The sequence below is a fragment of the Diplotaxodon limnothrissa genome, linkage group LG18, assembly GCF_057381915.1.
Source record: "Diplotaxodon limnothrissa isolate DT_005_m linkage group LG18, D_limnothrissa_male_GT1.1, whole genome shotgun sequence".
Lineage (NCBI taxonomy): Eukaryota > Metazoa > Chordata > Actinopteri > Cichliformes > Cichlidae > Diplotaxodon > Diplotaxodon limnothrissa.
Window position 1 is genome coordinate 24,368,937 of NC_140613.1, and position 20,244 is coordinate 24,389,180.

The following is a 20,244-nucleotide window of genomic DNA, read 5'->3' on the forward strand; positions in this document are numbered from 1 at the left end:
TTTTCTTGTTCATGTCCGGTTATTTTCACTTCGGTTAGCAAACGTGTTTTTAACACCTCCTATAGGTTTATCATATAGCTGTGGTTATATTTTTAATAACCTTGGATATATAGTACTGTGCAAAAGTCTTGAGTCCTCATTTCTTGCTTTTACTTTGTTTTCAAGGAGACAGAATTCCTTATACTTTTTCTCTCCAGGTTTTCAAAACCTCATTGGACATTTTTCTTAGGAGGCTGCTTTTTTAAAATAATTTTCAGTCTTTTCAATGTACCTGACCATGTTTAGTGAAATTAATTATTTTGTTTGTTAAGCCACCAAAAACAGAACTATAACTAAGCATAAAAAAGTCATCATCATCTAACACAAGGTATAAACAGCCAACTTAGTGAAGAACCAGTTTTGAATTGTATCTTTAGGTACTTTGTTACTAGTATGCTCATTACTTTCACAACAGCTAGTTGAATCTACAAAAAAAAAAAAATCTAAAAATAACAGTAAAATACTATTTTTGCACCACCATGCAACAAGATTTATATGTAGAGACATGTGAACGTATTCCTTTGCATTAAGTTGAAATTAATACTTTCACTGGAGTACGCAACAACTTGAATGGCAGTCTTTGAATACACACCTATGATACTAGACAGTTGTCACAAAACTTCTTGTAATTAGTCTACAAGTGAGTTCACACATTGAGAAATTACCCAAAGACTCCACTGAATCCTCCGGTGAACGCAGGCTTTATTAAGTAAACAGCGCACATAAATACAATCACATCAAAAAACCCTTTTGAACTTGTTTCATTTACAATACAAAATAAGAATGAACAATGCAACAATATATAACTCCAGGTGAAAATCTCACAGGAAACAGAAAGAACCTTACATTAGGGACATGTTTATATCAGAGTGTGTCCACCAGTACTTCTAAAATATTCCATCAAAAATGCCAACAAAAGCATCTTCCTCTTTGCTGCTGGTGTTATATGCAAAAGGGGGAAAAAAGGAAAAAGGGTATTTATTAATCCTGTAAGGAAGTATGCTTATCCCATATCCCCTGCATATAGGATCACTTTTTTTATTTGCTGAGAAAACATGCAATAGGTGTGAATCAAGGCCACTTTTTTACCTTCTATTGAGAGATGAGCTGGCGTTGGGTGGGGCACTCAATGCTGAAAAGAAATCCAATCTCCTAGTCACTTTTGCCTCCTCGGGCTGTTTTAGAAGTTCTAATGATGTTTTTATAGTGGTTTCCTCACTGAAAATATTTGGCCTCTGCACAACAAAAAGAAATAGAGCCATGATTCATGTCTGCACATTAGCTTGACTGCTGGCTGTTACATTTGAGAAAGGTGAGGTTAGAACCATTAACTGAAAAATAGCACAAGTATGAGCTTTACTGTACTAACTGAATAAATAGACAGTTAAATAGATAATAGATAACTAAAAGATGTCAACAGACAGAAAATGGTGTTCTCAGTGTTTTTACATATAACAACTAACTGCACAAATAGACATGTGCACATTCCCGCGTGTGCACATACATGCACTTTTGGATTCCACTTGGGTGTGATTCTCTTCTGTGGTGTGAATGTCCGGCTGACTGGTGAGGGTCCCGCTTTTTTGATTTCAGGACTGACATTTGTTGAAGTCAACCTAAAATAATCATGAAAAACATTTATTACACATGTATTGTTATTAAACAGTCCAACCATCTTCCATGCTCCTTGTTTCTCATGACAATGCGACAAAAGAGAAGAATAGACACTTTTTGCATGTGATATCAAGTTGTCATTGTAAATTGTGTAAAAACTATAAACTTTGACACTTGTATTTTACTTTAGATTTAATCTACACTATTACGATTTTTAATCGACTAAAACTAAAAGAATAGAAAAGAGAGGGCGGCTGTCTCCTGAATCCAAACTGGGAGCTGTTTCCAACGGAAGGGAACATGAAAGCTTTTACTTTTAGAAAATCCAGGATCAACAACTGGAGTCTGCAAATATGACAAATTTTCTAACGGTTACTGGTACTATCTCACTACACATACAGTATGTCACACAGTTTCTGGTTCCTGGCTTCCTGGTTATACCTTACTTGTTGGTTAATGGTGCATAAGGTTGTGGTCTTACCTCAGTGGTGTAGTCACAGCGGTTATGGAAGGTTTGATGTGTGAGTGGCTGAGTAATACTGGTGCTGAAGCTGTAACATAGCCTACATAAAGACATATGTATAGTGTTAATTAAACCATAAGAACATCTGACGTATAATCCCACATGGGCATGTGTGCTTAAGGGTATCCAGTGATATTAAAACATCACTGTGTTCATGTCACAGTGAAGTCCTAATGACTGAAATGTGTGAAAAGCTGATTTTCAGTTCACTCTACCTGGTGTGCGGTTTTCACCACACTGCTGAATTTGAGGTTGTGCAGTTGTGTATGAAGTCAGTGCTGGCTCGCTGGCATGGATCAGATTATCATCATCAAAATCGCCCCAGTCATCCCACTCGTTTCCAAGGTCAAAGTTGACAGTCGGTATCTGGAGGGATGAAGTATTTTTGCAGAGAGCAGCCTGTTCTGGCAGTGCGGTGGAGCTCTTTGAGTGACCCGTGCTGGTTATATTGACCTGGTTTAGATCCTGTTGAGAGTCCTGACTCCCAACACTCATATCTGTGGTCATCCACAACGAGGAACCTCAACACAGAGGAAGATAAAAGCATGGTCACATCATCAAATCCTTCTCAACTGTGTGCATTTATAAATTCAACTTGAAAAATAATATCTATCTAATATCTTTTTAGATTCTTCCATCTCCCACGCAGCTATTGATTTCAAAGCTGACCGTGGTTGGGTGATACTCGTTAAGTCTACCATTTAATCTTGTGTATGCTGAATAAACCTGTTCCTGAGTATGTCTGACTTAATTAATATGTTTTATTTTGTTACTACAGTCCATATAACAATTGTCTGCACTTGGACCTCCTCTGAGCAGAACTTAAAGCTGAGCAGAACAAAAACATGTGAACCAACAGGATGGTCCGTCTGCTACTGAGTTTGAAGTTATTTAACAATACTTTGATGGTGAGGATGAGCTGCAGCAGCGTTTTGGGAAGGCCCTCCCATCGTTGTGTACATGTCCTCCACATAATAGTCATCATAATCTCAAAAAATAAAAAGAAAGAAAACAGCTGATGATATAACATATCAATGATATATGATATAACACGTGACACAAAGAAGATATGATAGAAGTGACATTCAAATGTTAAGGAATATGTGGAGCTTAGCCATGTCACTCGTTTACCTCCGTCAAGGTCATTCAGGCTTTCTACGTCAGGTAGTTGAGCTTCACTTGCCAAGTCAGTCCCAGACTGAGGTCTCACTGAAGCTTTACAGAGATTTTCTTTATTCCTTCAGATGGAAAAAAACCAAGCTTGAAAGTAATGTGAGCCAAGTGCGTCTTTGCTCATGATTGTTGAGAATCTAATGTTCAGCTTTTCTTTTAAGGAAACTATTAACATGTTTGCACATAAGAATCAAGATAAATCTGTAATTTCAGTGTGGCTGTGTGTACCATGAAGGGGGTGGAAGCATCTCTTTGGGTTTGTAAGCAAACCTTTGCATGCTGAGCGACACAGGCTCCTCAGCCATTTTCATCTAAAGAAATAAAACAGAACATCACCCATATTATTAATTAGCTCAGGAATACAGACAACGTGCCCGCCGTGTGCAGAAGACGGTTTTCTTTACAAAAAATATATATATGCCATTTTCTATAATTAGTTATTTTGGTGCAAAATATTACAGAAACCCAAAACAATGCTTATGCCCTCATAGTTATACACAGAGTATATCTGCCTAGGGAACTTTGGACTGAATGAGCTTCGAAATATTTTATATTTTATACTTAATAAAACCATCATAAAGGGTAATTAGCAGCTGCTAATCCAATACAGTTAATTAACTGATCATCAGCAAGTGTGAGCGCCTCTATAAAAGCAAACTTTTTGGCAGTTTACTGGCATGGAGCATTTATGTGTGTGTTAACACAATGCCACAATATTCTCAAATTCACCCCAAGATTAGATCATGCAGTGTTCAGAGAAAGAACAAAAACAGGCCTCAGTTAGCATGTTAAACATTGAAGATCATGGGAGTACAATTACAAAAAAAGACTGAACAAGTGCAGTGTGCTTGGAAGGATTTCCAGGAGGAAGCCTCTTCTCTATAAAAAGAACATGGCAGCACAGCTTAGGTATGCAAAATTGTCCCTGAACAAACTACAAGACTTCTAGAACAATGTCCTCTGGACAGACAAGATCAAAGTTTTCCATAGTGCACAGCAACACAATCATCAAGCATATCAGCATAAACACTGTAAACCAACTGTCAAGCATGTTGGTGGAGAAGTGATGATTTGGGTTTGTCTTATAGCCACAAGACTTGGGCACCTTGCAGTCATTGAGTCCACCATGAACTCCTCTGTATACCAAACTTGTTCTAAACTCATATGTGAAGCCATCTGTCTCCAGCTGAAGCCTGGCTGAAATTGGGTCATGCGCGATCAAAACAAAACAGAACCACAGCAGCAAATCTACGCCAAGGCGTAGTAATGGCCCAGTCAAAGTCCAGGCCTCAAGCTGATCGAAAGACTGTGGCAGGAGAAATGAAACAACGCTGTAAAGTAGAAGTTTTAGAGCTCGACTTATTGGATTTTTAAGATCGATACTGATATTTGGTGATTTAAAAATCTAACATTCTGATTTTTTCTAAATACACTAGTGTTATGATCCAAGGTTGTCAGTGTTTGTGTTATGTGCGACTCCTCCCACCAGAGGATGGCTGTGGGTTTTTTCCCCTTTCTCTCTTAGGAGGTGGACACCTGGGCGTGCCTGCTGAGTAGCTGGGTGGAGTCTCTTCCTGTCTTGGGATTGGATAATTGGTTGATCACCTCCAGTACTTAACTACCAGATGACAGCCACCTGGCCCCCCTCTCTACTAGCCTCCGCCATCCAACAAAGAGCATGTGTTTTTGATTCGTTATTTTGATAGAGTGTCTGTGCCCAGTAATTTGCAAGTATAACCTTGTGTGTGTGTCTGGCGTTAGTACCTCAGTTTTGTAAATAGCTGTAAAGACTTTCTTTTTTGTATAATTGTATTTTCTGTATGCCAAATACAACTTTAATGCACATACTATGTGCATTATATATGTTTCAGTGTCCCTTATTGCTACTAAACAATTTCCACTTATAAATCCACAATAAGGATTGTTTACATTGCATATACGTCCTATTCTTATAATAGGACATATATGTAAGTCTGCCATGTGGATAGTGCATATCTTTTTTTATTTGCAACTTCCATACTTGACTGAAATTTCTTTTAATTGTTTTATTGTAACTACTGGTGACTGGTCAGCTTCTGCAGTTTTTTAGGAGTAAGAACATAATACAATGTTATTCTGCTGTACTGTTTATGACCTATTGAGATTGCTTGGATATAGCACACCCTCAGACACACAACACATTTAAAAGTCTAGATAAAGCTACTGAAAGTATGAGATGTGGGTTCAGATATGGTATTTTGCTCACTTTGAGTCGCTTAACAGGGGTCGGCGCAAATGTGTCACATCGGCTCCTCAGGTCTTTCAAATATGAAGTGAAACTGGTTTCTTGGTTTGCTGACCTCTTTCTTGTCACAGTAACACCTACTTTACCTTGGGAGGACATGCATGAACACTGTTGGCACGCTGTGGCAGGAAGGACCTCTGCACAGACAGATTCATAAAATGCATCATACTCACAACAGTCATGGGCACAGAAAGCCTTGTTTTTGCAGAAGTGGTTGCAATGTCTTTTATTGCCCATATCTGCAAAAGAACATTTAAAAAGTTTAAAAAATATAACATTTGAAGTCTGAAAAAAATGTATCAACAAACAAAATATGCATTTGCCTCAGAAGAAATACAATATTTATAAACCATATCATGATAAAGCATGAAAAAGTAATCTGTACCAAAGCTACAACTGCTCTCTTCTCCCACAGATGTGCCGTTCTCCCTGTGAGTTGCAGCCTGATTTGTTGATAGTGGTTTCAGCACCGATTGCGGTCTCCTGGCATCCTGCGTTATGTTGTGTGGATTTTCAGTCCCAAATCTTCGAGCTGCAGAGTAGTACACTGTGAACTTCTGCTGGATGTCCAGACCCACTACAGCAGAAGAAACGCATGGTAAATCCTCTCCTTACATATATTCAGTCCAGTATAAGAGTCTATACACCAAAGGACACAGTGAGCTGTTACCTTCATTTAAAAAAATACAAAAAATTGGAACCAAATGAGATGTTGCTGTTTTCCTCTTTTTGGTTACAATGTAAATGTGCTTCCATGGTTTACCATATTCTGAACTGATAAGATGCACACTGATCTCATCTCCTTTCATAGCCTTCGCCACCTCAATCTTCTTTGACCAGCTACCACCCTTCAGCAGCATTACGTCCCTGGAAAACAAACAGCATATGTTGGCGTTCCATATTTTGGCTTCTTTTACAAAAGGTGAAAGTCAAGACATGGTGTTTTATCCTCACGTGAGTTTCTGCAGAAAGACGACATTGTTATCAGCGTCTCCGATGACGACGGAGGCATAATGGTGGTCTTGAGCTGCTCTCCTGGTCAGCAGCTGTGCTTGGTTTTTGAGGCTCACTTTAAGCACAATCTCTGCTGTGGTGCTGCTGTACCTTGGAAGCTATAAATCACAACAGCTTTAGAGGAACATGATACAGAACAGACATGGAAATAAACACTTAAATGTGTTGATATGGGTGAAAACAGGTACAATTTTGAAATAGCTTTCAAATAAAAGCCAAGAAAATATAAATAATTTAAATGCTGGACCTTCAGCAAGCTAACAGTATACTGTGCCATTTTACATATTAACAAGTAAGAGATTATGTTGGCTAAAACGCATTAAAGAGGGAACTGTGGCTAACTGAAAGCTCAAAATAATCTCCTTTGATTTTTTGTAGCCATGCCCAGAAGAAATCACATTCACATTAACTGCCCTCTTGAAGCTCTCGTGTGAGCAAAGGCCAAGAATGAAGAATGAAGAATTAAATATGTAAATGTGGTTTAAACATCCAGCACAAAAAAAAAAATCAAATTTTAGTGTATTTTTCTATTTTTCACTACATTTATGATCAAATATTTATGATTTCAGATTTTTTAAGATCAACAAATATGAAGTGCTTGTGCCTTGTGCCGTGATAACAATAGTTTGCAATGCCATTTACCTGCTCCACCATTACGTCATACTTTGGGAGGTGTATGACAGACTCTCTGATTTGGTTTCCAAATGGCGGATGCCTATTGAGAATCTGAACATAAAGTTTGCAAAAGTTACACCCAAACACTTTCAGCAGACATTAAGTGCTTGAGGAGATGCTTAACATTAACTGAGTGATTTTGAAAAAACAGAATTACACTTTCACCTTTAGTTGTTGGTATTTAACATCAACCTGATATCACTACAAGTGTGTAACAGACACACCAGTTCACCGTGTCCATTTCACATTTTGTCGCTCCAAAATGTGAAACGTACGAGCATGCAGAAGTTGCAGTAATCTGCAGTAACAGTGGAGGGAGATTTTTTTTTTTAAAGCCAACATGAAAATAATCATGGGAAAGCGTTTAAACAGACACATTTAAGTGTACGTACATATTAGTTTAATAGAGTCAGATGATTAAGGACACTGGAATGCACTTATGTTTTTAGCTCAATACCAACTTTCTGGCTTTAAATATATTACCTCCTGCTAATAATGCAATGTCAGCATGCACTAATGCAACTTCTTCATGTGTGTCCATTTCACGCTTTGCCTCTCCACGTGAAATGGACAGGCATGAACAAGTGTCCATTTCAGGTTTGGAGAGGCAAACGTGAAATGGACACGTTTTGTGAGGATACTTGGTTAAGAAACTAGGTATTGTTGTCTACTCTTGTTTTTTTAGTTGTTTTTTTTCACATTAACCTAAAGTGTGAAAGAAATAGTGGCATCATGTGAAGGTAAAAGTAGGTGGGTGTAGGGTGGTGCAACTTCCTCATGACCTGGCCAAAGTTTGTAGTCACACGCATGTGAACCAAAACGTACCACGTCAACCACACACCCACTGAACAACAAACTGAGCACACAAATTAAAAGCTTTAGATAATTTAGATTAGATTAATTATTAGATTATCTTCAGATTATAAAGCATTTTACTTTTAAGTATTACACAGACTTACCAGCTCAAGCTCTCTGGCGTTGGTTTGCTCTATTTTGCTGAATGTGGTGAGTCCAGCATGCACCATGGCAGTTGACAGAGTTTGGCCTGAAACAACCCATGTTATTACTTAATTACTATAAACTGTAACGACAATATACAATAACCTATTGTGTCACTTTATTAGGTACACCTCTTCAACTGCTTGTTAGCCGCAACATTATTTAACATGATGACTTTGAACATGCTGTGGTTGCTGATTGCAGATGGGCTGGTCTGAGTATTTTAGAAACTGCTGATGTACTGTGATTTTCCCACATAACCATCTCTAGGATTTACAAAGAATGACCTGAAAAGAGGGCGTGAGTTAGCGAGCCAGCGAGTGAGTGCCAGTTCTCTGGGAGAAAATGGTCGACGCTGCAAGTGGGAGAATAAGAATAATAAGCAGACTGCTTTGAGCTGATAAGAAGGCAACTGTAACTCAAATAACTACTTTTTACAAACAAGGAATGCAGAAGAGTATCTCTGGAACCTTGAAAAACCACACTGGGTGTCACTCCTGTTAGCGAATAACAGGAAACTGGAGGGACTCACAAAAATGCAGAGCACTGGAAACATTTTATCTGGTCTGATGAGTCTCAATTTCTACTGCAACATTCAAAAAAGCAGGGTCAGAATTTGGCATTAGCAACATGACATCAACGGTAGGGTGGGGGTGGGGGTGGGGGGGTGTAATGAGGTGGCATTTTATTGGCACTCTTTGTGCTCCTCAGTACCGGCTGAAGTTCTTTAAAACACGACAGCCTCCCTGAGTATTGTTGCTGATCATGTCAATCCCTTTATGACCACAGTGTACCCATCCTCTGATGGCTGCTTCCAGCTGGATAACACACCATGTCACAAAGCTCAGATCATCTAAAACTGTTTTTTTGAACATGACATGAGTTTGTTGGACTCAAATGGCCCCGGGGGTCACCAGATCTTAATCCAATAGAGCACCTTAGGGATGTGACGCAAAAGAAGAGTCAGCTGACAAATCTGCAGCAACTGTGTGATGTGATTATGTCAATATGGACCAAAATCTCTGAGGAAAGTTTACGGCACCCTGTTGAATCTGTGCCATAAAGAATAAAAGACAGAAATGAAGGCAAAAGGTGGTTCAACCCAGTACTAGCAAAGTGTACCTAATGAAGTGTCCAGTGAGTGTACGTCTAACAGAAAGAATATTTGGTTTATTAATATTTCCATTATGCAGCAGTTGTGGCATAATAATATTTCTTCTAGTATTACTGCATGAGCAGTTGACCTACAATGCAGTATGCTGTATCAATTTATAATGTAAAAAGAACATAGAGAGGCATCCACCTATCTTTTCCAGCTGTTTGGAAACATAGGGTGAGTTTTCCCAAAGCTTTGCTCTGAAGCACTTAGCCAGGATCAGGGAGTTGACCACAGCAGAAAAAACAGCCTTGACCCTCTGACTCAGAAACTCAGACAGACCTGAATGAGATCATAATAAAATCAAAACTTAAAAACATGAATACAGGCAACTCGTCTTTTGTACGTTTCTTATTCCCTGAACGTACATCTGCTGATGCGCATGCCAATCCTGAAGATCTTTGCTGTGTCCTGTGTAAGTCCAAAATCTTGAACTGGGATGGAGCTTAACTGAGCCTGAATCAAACTACAAAGCACAATATTTATGTACATGGACAATCAGTAATACAATTCTTTAACACTGCAAATTCTGAAAAATATAAAATCAAAAACTACACTTTCTTTTAAACCTACCAGTTTACTTTCATCTCACTGGTTTTGATCTTTCCGTCAATGGGATACCTGGAAAAACGCATAAAGATTTAGTTTTCACTGGCTTGTGTCTATCTCACCCCCCTATTATGCATTTCCCATATAAAACAAAGTTTTTGATGCTGTGCATACATTTGTGCATCCTATAAATGTGTCTGACCTGATGGTGACTCTGTTTTTGTCCCTGTTCAAAGCATTCAAGGACCTTTTCTCATTCACTCTCAGCTGGATGTCACTGAACTCTCTGCTCTTTGACAGCAGCTCAATCTGTACACACAATACAAGGACGGTGAATACTCATAATGGTTATTTTTTCTCTAGCTGAGTTTAGTTTAGTTGTGAGAGGCAGCAAGAGAAAGAACAAGGTCAGGCATGCTGTTCCTGCAAAATGTCAAGGATAACACTGTATAGAGTCAATCTTGAATAAATGCATTTACATCAAATACATAGTACAGAAAACCTACCAGATCAGACAGGTTTTCAGTCCCAGACACTTTACTGAACTGTTTCATGGTGTCAAAGGCAATGCAGTACCTAGCCATCAACCTGCCAGCCTCTGTAAGAGAGAAATAAATTGCTTAACAGTTTCAAGTTTTTAGTATTAGACTTGGCTGCAAAAAAAGACATGAAAACAGCCTGAACATCTACCTGTCGGTTTGATGGTGATATCCTCATCCATAGAGATCAGCCCAACAGAGGACAGAGAGTTGAGATTCTTCAGACACAGTTCTAATGAAGATGACAGAAACGGTACATAGCTTAAATTTCAATAAGGGAACAGATCCGACACTTACATTTGAGCAAAAAAAACAAGCAAACACAAAACCTCTTTAAGCAGCCGGGTTACTGTGGCTTGAATTTTTTTGTATTTTTCTAAAAGTAACCTACAGTTTCATAAAAGTACAGCTATGGCCCACCTTGCAATTTTGCTTCAATTCCACATCTGTCTAGGTCGGCAGAGAATCCTGAAATGAAAATGCGGACAAACTGACACTCACTGGTTTTTTTAAAAATTAACGGACCTCACAGCTGATTAACAACAAGCAGAAGACAGGAGAAGGCTCTAACCATAGTGTGTGGGGTTCTTGAGGGCTCTGATGTAAAGGAAGGTGGAGCGAATCCAGTCCAAAGCCATTTTGACATCACTGATAGTCTGCAGAACAATCTCAGCATTCAAGTGTTCCACCAGGTGGCTGTGTAAGCTGTGGAAACAGAGTCTAGTGTTACCCCATGATCGTTCCACCTGTGTGTCCTCTTGAGAGAGCGATATGAAGAAAAATAAGAAAAAGACAGAAGGGATTTTAAAGAGAGCATTACTACTGGTCCTACCTGCTCTCAATGACTTCTATCCCATTCATAAGCTTCAGGTACTTCTCTCTGGTTTGAATCTTGGTCATGATCACAGCAGTAGCAGATGTGTCAAACTGGAGGCAGAAAGGATGAAAATGAAAGTACATCATAAAACCTAAATATAATAATGCATTCATTGCTGTTATATTCTGTCATAAACATGTCATTGCCTGTGGTCTTCCAGCACGGCCTATCATCTGGAGCAGATCTGCCTCGCTGTACTCCTGACAGGAGCCTGCAACATACTGCATGGTGGATTTGATCACCACCAGGTGAGCTGGTAGGTTTACCCCCATGGATAAAGTCCTGGTGGTAACTAGGAGAGAGCAAACACAAATTGAGACACCATAAAATAAAACAGAAGACTGGTTAAGTTATTCTACTAGTGCTCAGTTTGTTATGATCTAAGGATCTGCCTGACGTTGGAGTTTTTTGTTTTTCACTGTTATTCCAGAGTTATCATTACTAGCATCGTTGGGTTGAGTTTTCCATATTTTTCTTAATGTTTGTATTTGTCTAGTTTAGTATTCATTCATGGAGTTTTTGTTATCTTTGTTGTTGTGTTTATTTCCTGTATTTCTGGTTTATTCCGCTAGTCTTGCTTTCGTCTCACGTTCGGTGAGTTTTCTGCTCTTTGTGTTTAGTCTTCTTGTTATTTCCTGTGTGACTCCCTTATTGTCTTCACCTATGCAGACAACCATTCGCACTCACATTCACTCGCACATTCACACCTAATGGCAATTTGGATTTTCCAATCAACCTATCCCCACAAGCTGCATGTCTTTGGACGGTGGGAGGAAGCCAGAGTATCCGGGGGGAACCCACGCAAACACGGGGAGAACATGCAAACTCCACACAGAAAGACCCCGGCCTGATGGTGGAATTGAACTCAGGACCTTCTTGCTGTGCCGCAACAGTGCTAACCACCATGCCACCGTGCTGCCCAAAAAATATATTTTATCTTTTGCTTAAATGTTTATTCACTGAGCTCTCACTGTTGCTTCTGTTTCTAGTTTTTTTTAAATTATTTCATTTTTGTTTTGTTGCATTTTGTTCAAATTAATTAGCTGCTATTTGTACAGGATACGTTTCATATTTTGGCTGTTGTCACACAATTTCAGCACTTTTAAGACAAATGAAGTATATCATCTTAAATATATATACTATTACCATCAAAATAACAATATTTCTTATTGTTGTACAGAAACCTAAGTTATTTTTGACACAACCCTGTGATTGGTACAAGGAGCTGATGTGCAAAAACAATTACTGTGGTACTTGTCCTTCCTGTTTGTGTCAGCAGTGTGACAGGGAAAAAAAAGTATCATGTTGCACACTTGTGTGGTAACATATTACTTCACAGCGCAGGATAAAACTGTGCCTCACAGAGGACAGGCAGGTCTCCCATAGTGAAGGCTTCTTCTATCAACTTCCGATCAGACAAGTCAACTCCTGCGTGATGGTAGCCGACTCCTAACGCCACCAAATCTGGGCCGCAAACAAAGTTACCACAAAGTTATGTTAGACATTTGACATATTGCATATTCAAAACACAAAGTTTTCAATAAACGGGGTTACACACAAGTTAAGCACGATTTGTCTGTGTGCAGTGAAAGTGAGTGTGTTGTGTCAGCTTATTTAGCTGAAACTGTATTTTCTTCGGGGGGGGGGGCACGTTTTGAGTGCTTCCTTTACACATGTAAAGGAAGCACTCAAAACGTGCGGCTATCCTAAATGGGGGTTCTTAAAGTCAGCAAAGAGGCACAGAAAAGAAGACCAGACACCAGCGAGGGAGGATAAGAAGGACAGACGCAACAACATTGTCATCCCCTATGTAGCCGGTGTATCAGAGAAACTCAGGAGAGTTTTCTCCAAGCACGACATCCCAGTGTATTTCAGACCCAGCAACACGCTCAGACAGAAACTGGTTCACCCGAAAGACAAAACGCCAAAACACAAACTTAACAATGTGGTGTATGCTGTACAGTGCAGCGAGGAATGCTCAGACCTCTACATTGGAGAGACCAAACAGCCACTTCACAAGCGCATGGCACAACACAGAAGAGCCACCTCCACAGGACAAGACTCAGCAGTCCATCTGCATCTTAAGGATAAAGGAGACTCTTTCGAGGATGCCAATGTTCACATTTTGGACAGAGAGGACAGATGGTTTGAAAGAGGAGTGAAAGAAGCCATCTATGTCCACTGTGAGCGACCATCTTTGAACAGAGGCGGGGTTTACAACACCAACTCTCTGCCATCTATAATCCAGTTTTGAGATCCCTTCCCAGACGCCTTAACGCCCACTCACATCCTGGGCCAGCTGACCTCAGGAATTCGCATGATAAGGTGGGGCCAGGTTTCACAATGAACACACCCGAAACTCTGGCTGATTGGGACCCACACCCAGTTTCACACCTTGGCTCAGGCGATTAGAGGATCATCAGGGGGTCCTTTTGTCCCTCTGTGGGGGGAAACTCCCACTAGGTTTATATCTGGGACTCTCCACCATTTGACCTTAGAACTGAAGAAGCTTCTCGGATGAGAGGTGAAACGTCTTCAAGCAACTTAAAGAAGTCCAGACGCTTTTCTTTGCAAGCTCCTTTGATTACACTCTATATACACTGTGTCTGCACTACAAGTGTCTTTGTCATCTTGTTACTTTTCGGCCATACACCAATGTGTCACATAATCATCAGTCGACAATGTCAAAACTCACATAAATATGACCAAATGCAACATCTGCATTATTGAATGTGTTTTCTCCAATTCATCGTACATAAGTTAGATACAAACGAGATCTGTGAGTTCTGTGCAGGCCATTCAAGTTCTTCAAGCTCATTTCTTTAGACTTTATTTTGTGTCGAGAGGATGTTGAAACTGAAACTACAAAGCATCACTGAGCACATTGCAAACCACTAAAGGAGGCCCCAAGGTCATTTTTCTTTTAAAAAGTACCACTGATAACATGTTTCAGATACCTTACCTCTCAGTTTAGAATCGAGAATGGAGTTTGCATATTTCATCAACCTGCAGAGTCAAGCAGATCACACAAGTTCAATCAGAACAGCCTGCTCTGTAAACTTGCACGTGCGCGGATGTTTCACTGCGGATGATTGAACATCAAACCTTTGCTTGTGCTCGATGCTCATGATGAATCGAGCATCCTTAGCCAGAACTGCGGCTGACTGCTGAGTTCCTTTCCTTGTAGAGCAAAACTACAAGACACAATTTTCAGATAATGAGGCAAAAAAACCCAAAAACCTGCATCTTCTGTCATGTTCAGAAAGAAAGCATAAACAACATGCAGTTTGGATACATTTTACAACCCACCACAAGTGCAGGCTTCTGCTCAGCGTACGTCTGTATGATGTTGGCTATCTTGTAGTTAAGTGCCAAATCAAACTTGAACTCAGTTTGATTTGGACCACAGGGGAATCCCAGCACCACCTTCCTTAGCTTCACCGGACGGTGGCTCTCATCCATATCCAGATATATGGCCGGGCCGTTCTCATTTGACAGCCAGTCTGCTATCTAAAAACAAGCAGGAAGTTTGAGAATCCACAAGTTACTGATCTACAAATGAGAGACAATGCAAACAGGTACAGCGGGTGCTTACATCAGATACATTGGGTATGGTAGCAGACACAGCCACAACTCTCATAGAGAGGCTGGCCTCTGGATACTGTGAAGTCCTGAAGGTGTGTACTGCCTTCATCCTGCTCACCACCACTTCCAACGTGGCACCACGGGTTGCATCCTTCACGACATGCACCTGGTACAAAAATATTTTTCATGTGTGGAAACGGCTCAGGGATATTTGTATGCACGTAAAATACAAAATCAATCTTTATGTTTTATTATTAACATAAATGAGTGCAAGTCTAAAGGAACTAGGCCAGTGTCTGTGTACTCCCATAATAGAGACTCCAGGAACAAGATGTTCCATCATTTTTAATGGATAACCTCAAGTAAAATAAAGTGCTGAGGGCAGAGGCTAATTATGTGCTATCGTGCAATGTTCCATCCTAAGACACAAAGTAGCCAGTGCATCCCCCACTGTGCAGGAAAATAAAGAGGCAAGAAGTAACATCCAAAAACGGTTCTGTGAGCAAAATATGTGACAAACACACTGACCTCGTCGATAAGGAAGAGCCTAACTAGCTGCAGCAAACAGTTATCCTTCCACTTTCGGGTCATGCTGTCCCACTTTTCCTTAAAAATATAAATGATCATGTATCAATCTATGATGCATAGAAATATAACAATATTTAACTAAGACATAACATCTTATTTTACATTTCCCCTCCTTTTCTACCCTTTATTTTGCATTTGCATAATTATGCTGCTTCATATTGTCACATACAGGTGTGGTCAGGATGATGTGGGAGTCCTGAATCTCAAAGAAGTCATCGATCTCTGTGTCACCAGTCAGCTCCTTGCAGGTCAGCCCCAGAGGACTAAACTTCTTTTTCCAGCTCTCAAAGCACTGACTGCAGAGAGCTTTGATAGGGGCCACTGGTGAAAACAAACAATGGATTCTTTATACGAGAGCTTCATAAGTCAAAAATCCTCCCCCCAAAAATTACTGGAGTAAAAAAATCAGAACATGGTGAAAGTAACACACATATTCAAAGCCCCTGTGTGTGATTATAGCTAGGTGTGCCATTTCAAAGCACTGAATAAATGTGAATGAGCAGTGGGATTTAGCAGCTTATAGCCAATAATACTGCATGCTCACTATATACAGCTTTGACATCTCTCCAGGGCTCTGGTGTCTCCATTAGCAGGCGAATGATTGCCAGCTCAAACAGCACTGTTTTACCAGATCCAGTCGGAGCACAGGCCACAAAGTTTTTATTTGTATAAAGAACCTGCAGACAGACCAAACACACATACACTGGAGGACACAGTGCCAGGGGTAGTTTACATTTACACAGGTGTAAATTTACATTTAACCAGATGTGTTTTTCATGATTTCTGTGTATGCAGATTTACAAACAAATGCTTACATCATCCAGAGCTTTGGACTGAACGTAATTGAAAAAGGGAAACTCACTGAAGACAGATCTGAACTTAAATGCTGTGTAACAGGTTTTAGGAAACATCACTTTGATTCAGACACTACCTAACAGCTTCAAATTGTGTCAATTTGAACAAGAAAAAGGATACGTATTTCTGAAACTGGGCGCAAAACTCCAGATCCAGAAGATCCTGAAATGACAATATTATTTAAGACATTATAAATTTTCATTAATGCAAGATTTTCATTGAAACAATTACACATTGAATTGAATATGCAGCATTTGGTAGTGTTGTACATTTGTGACGAAAGAGAATCTGCTGATTCTTTGCAGACTACAATGGGTTAAAATGGCCTCTATTGTTCCTGTCCACTGCGTCTACTATTCACCACCTAGTGACCAGTATGTTTCATTACACTGGAGCAATCAATGGGCAGAGCTCACCTCATCACACCCAAATACACCATGGCAGCTGCTACCATGGCCAGACATTGGCATGTTGATGAGCTGCAACACTTTACAGAAGCTATATGAGCTGTATTTAAAGAGCTCCTACACAGTGAGCGCAGCGTCAACCTGCCAGTATATCAGTGCAGTGTAACACCTTGGATTAGGAGCGGCCGAGGCGTCATGGGCGGAACGAAACCTTTCTTTGTGCCCTTGTCCTGCGTCTCTGCATGTGCCGCCTGCTGCGGGGGTCGGCCGCTCGCTGCAGATGAACCCATGGGAGGGGGTGAGAGGGTGGGCTTGGAGGGGAAAGGAGGAGCTGCGCAGCCAACTGTCGCCCGTGGCGGCTGAAGAGGAAGAGGAGGAGGAGGAGGCGCTGTCGCCATGGTAACCTGACTGAGAAAAGTTTGAGGTCTGGATGTTGTCTGATTGCTGCCGCCACTGCTACTGAGGTCACCTGTGTTTAAAGAGTCACCTCCACTGGTATACACCTGAATATTGAACAAGCTGTTGTGGGAAGGAGGAGGAAATAAAGAAATGAAAGAGAAGAGAGGTGGAAGCAGATTAGACTGTTAGGGGGCTGCACAATCAGGTAACAAGGCTAACATGGAGGATAGCTTAGCATCTTCTTGTGTTATTATGAGTCCAGAGATTAAAGAGTAAATCAGCACTACGGTACACATGTATAAAAAAATGGAAATGTGTGTTTTATAGAGTGAATGATAGTAATCCTGTTAGTTTAAACATCCCACGGGCCATATAACGCAGATCAGCAAAGAGTTGACTTGCTTTTTATGGCATCACATGGGTCACAGTGATGGGTCTGCAGTTAAAACGCCTTGAAAACAAGGAACTGTTACGTTTCTACTCATCATTAAACACATGCAACACAGTAAATATCTGAAAACAATGTGCACATAACTAAGACTTTCCTTGTCCGTAGAGGCAGGCTTTTGCTGCAGTCCTGAGACAACCATCTGCTGAGGCCCACATGACCAGAGTCCTGCAGGGTTTCATCGCCACCTCTGCCACTCTGACAACCACCCTGAGAGTAATCCCTGAACCCTTCACCTCCCTGGAGGCCATCGCATTGGCTGGTGCTGCTGCTGCTACCTCCGTTAGTCTTCTCAGTCTCTTTCTTATCACTGTTAAAACTGCAGGAACTGCTGATTGCTGAAGGTAGCACCTTAAGGCCAGCAGATCCTTTAAAAAGAGGCTGAAACCTATGGGTTGCCTCTGAGAAACCTGCAAGTCACATTGAAGAATGAGAAAGAGTTGAATCCAAGTTGCTGGTAGCTGTGATGCGTTTCCCTCTAAAAAATTTAATAAAGCCGCCTTCAGTGCTTTGATTAGATTAAACAAAGTTAACATCGGGGAATTAACCTTTCCATCTATACCTGAATATATCATAAGACCCAGATTCAGATTTGTTTATGCAAAGTCAAAGAAAACTGGGAATGCTTTCAAGCCTATTCAAGCCACTGAGTCAGTGAGTCACAGAGTTAAATTTAGTAGGGCTTCAATTGGCCTGATACTGAGCAGTTTACTCAAGTCAAGTGAAAAGGAATTCAACCTAATCCTGAGCACAACATACTGTATCGTGTAGAGAGCGATTCAGCTTCCTCTTGTATATCCTGAGTGGCTGGAATATGAGTAAGAGATGGAGGCTCTTCCAGCTGCCATTGACTGACCTCCTGGTGCAGTGGTTTTCTGTCAAAAAGAATAATTCAGATTACAGGAGTAAAGACAAAAGGGAATAAGTGGGACACCTTTTTGTACTTACACTTCATGGACAGCGGGTTTGTCAAAAAACAGACCATCCAAGGCCAAGGTGCAGTCATCAGAGTCCAACATCTCACCAGATAATACAGCTATGTACTCACTGAATTTGAATACAAACCGGTTTAGGGGTAAATGATTAAGAGGAAAGAAAATAGAGATTTGACAAATGCATATGCACAACTGACCTGTTCGCTATAAAACCTAGATTAGAGAATGTGGGGAAACTGCCATTGTTGCTGCCAACCAAAGGACTTTGGTTTGTGGTAAAGATTAACACAGAGCTAACAGGTTTATCTTCATTTTTGTTTCATGACTCAATCAAGCCTCTTAATGATGTAGTTATACCATGTTTATGCCCTTATGGCCTTAAAGTTTTCAATCCCCACAGTATCATAGCATTGGGCAGATAACATGGGAATGATTTAGCTTTAATATACAGTTCTGTGCTATAATCTTGAGCCATCCCTCATTATTAAAAATATTTTGATTCCAGATTTTCTTGGTATTAAAAAAAACAAACATCTGAAGGTGTTTCAAAGTTTTCCTTTGGACATTGGGTGCTTTTTCAGTCCAGTCCTTGTACCTGACCATTTTACGAATTTTTTGTTGTTGTTTGTTAAGCCAGTTAAAAATAACCTATGACTCACTGAAGCATGAAAGGGTACCAGTGTTGTGTCTACAAATAACAGACAATTTACAAAAGAACCTATTTTAAATTCTATCTTTAGGCACTTTGTTACTAGCAGCTGGTCAGCAAATAATTTCTTTACATTTCTGTAGTACAAAAAATACCAAAGATCACAAAGTTTGGCAGGCATTAAAATAAAATTATTGCATCAACAAGGTGCTTCCCAACGAGCTGTTAGCTGAAAATGCATCAGATCTCAGTACTGTGTGCAGTATTTTCCTAAGGAAAATAGTAAACTGGGCAAGCAGAGGACAAAAGAAGAAGTATAAGGCCAACAAAACTATCTATAGCACATGAACAGTATCTGAAAGTCATGACCTAATTTCGATTCGCCAAGCAATATCATCTGGAAAGCGTCTGATTGACAACACCTTCATTTTTTGAACATGACAATGATCCCAAACACACTGCAGATGAAGTAAAAGCATACCTGTATATAAACACACACACACACACACACACAATGGCACACTATCACACTATGGATTCTCCTCCCCAGAGCCTGGACCTCAACATTTTTGAAGCAGTGTGGGATCATCTTGACAGAGAACAGAAGGCAGCTAACATCCAAAGACGACCTCTGAATGTCCTTCGAGAAGCTTGGAGCACTAGCAAGACTACTTAGAGAAATTACAGGAAAGGTGCCTAATTCTACCTGCCTAATGCTACGTAATTTCCCCAGGGATTAATAAAGTATTCTGATTCTGATTAAGTGAGTTCAGGCTGTGATGAAGAATAAAGGTGGTCAAATATCAACTTTCAAGCACGTTAGAATTATATGAACTCTGTTTTTTTGTTTTTGCCTTATATACTGCATTTCCATGTACGTTTGAACATGTTTCAATAAATCACTGCACCTACTGCCCACTTTCCTAGCAAAGGCCT

The 20,244-nt window shown here is 40.2% G+C and overlaps 1 protein-coding gene across 1 annotated transcript; it reads right to left on the reverse strand.

Annotated features, from left to right (window-relative positions):
- Window positions 1-926: 926 nt before the first annotated feature.
- On the reverse strand, window positions 927-17,275 carry hfm1 (helicase for meiosis 1). The gene is made up of 36 exons (XM_085377895.1): window positions 17,047-17,275; window positions 16,591-16,632; window positions 16,431-16,501; window positions 16,160-16,292; window positions 15,785-15,936; window positions 15,556-15,633; window positions 15,038-15,193; window positions 14,752-14,952; window positions 14,548-14,636; window positions 14,405-14,448; window positions 12,805-12,906; window positions 11,589-11,734; window positions 11,398-11,492; window positions 11,137-11,270; window positions 10,986-11,033; window positions 10,717-10,797; window positions 10,533-10,624; window positions 10,229-10,335; window positions 10,051-10,098; window positions 9,846-9,943; window positions 9,625-9,759; window positions 8,282-8,367; window positions 7,290-7,373; window positions 6,588-6,745; window positions 6,304-6,500; window positions 6,019-6,210; window positions 5,807-5,872; window positions 5,595-5,719; window positions 3,578-3,660; window positions 3,308-3,414; window positions 3,078-3,164; window positions 2,392-2,697; window positions 2,135-2,216; window positions 1,544-1,655; window positions 1,129-1,274; window positions 927-975 (listed from the first exon to the last, which is right to left on the reverse strand). The coding sequence occupies exons 1-36, from the start codon at window positions 17,273-17,275 to the stop codon at window positions 927-929; spliced, it is 4,161 nt and encodes a 1,386-aa protein (XP_085234021.1).
- Window positions 17,276-20,244: the final 2,969 nt, after the last annotated feature.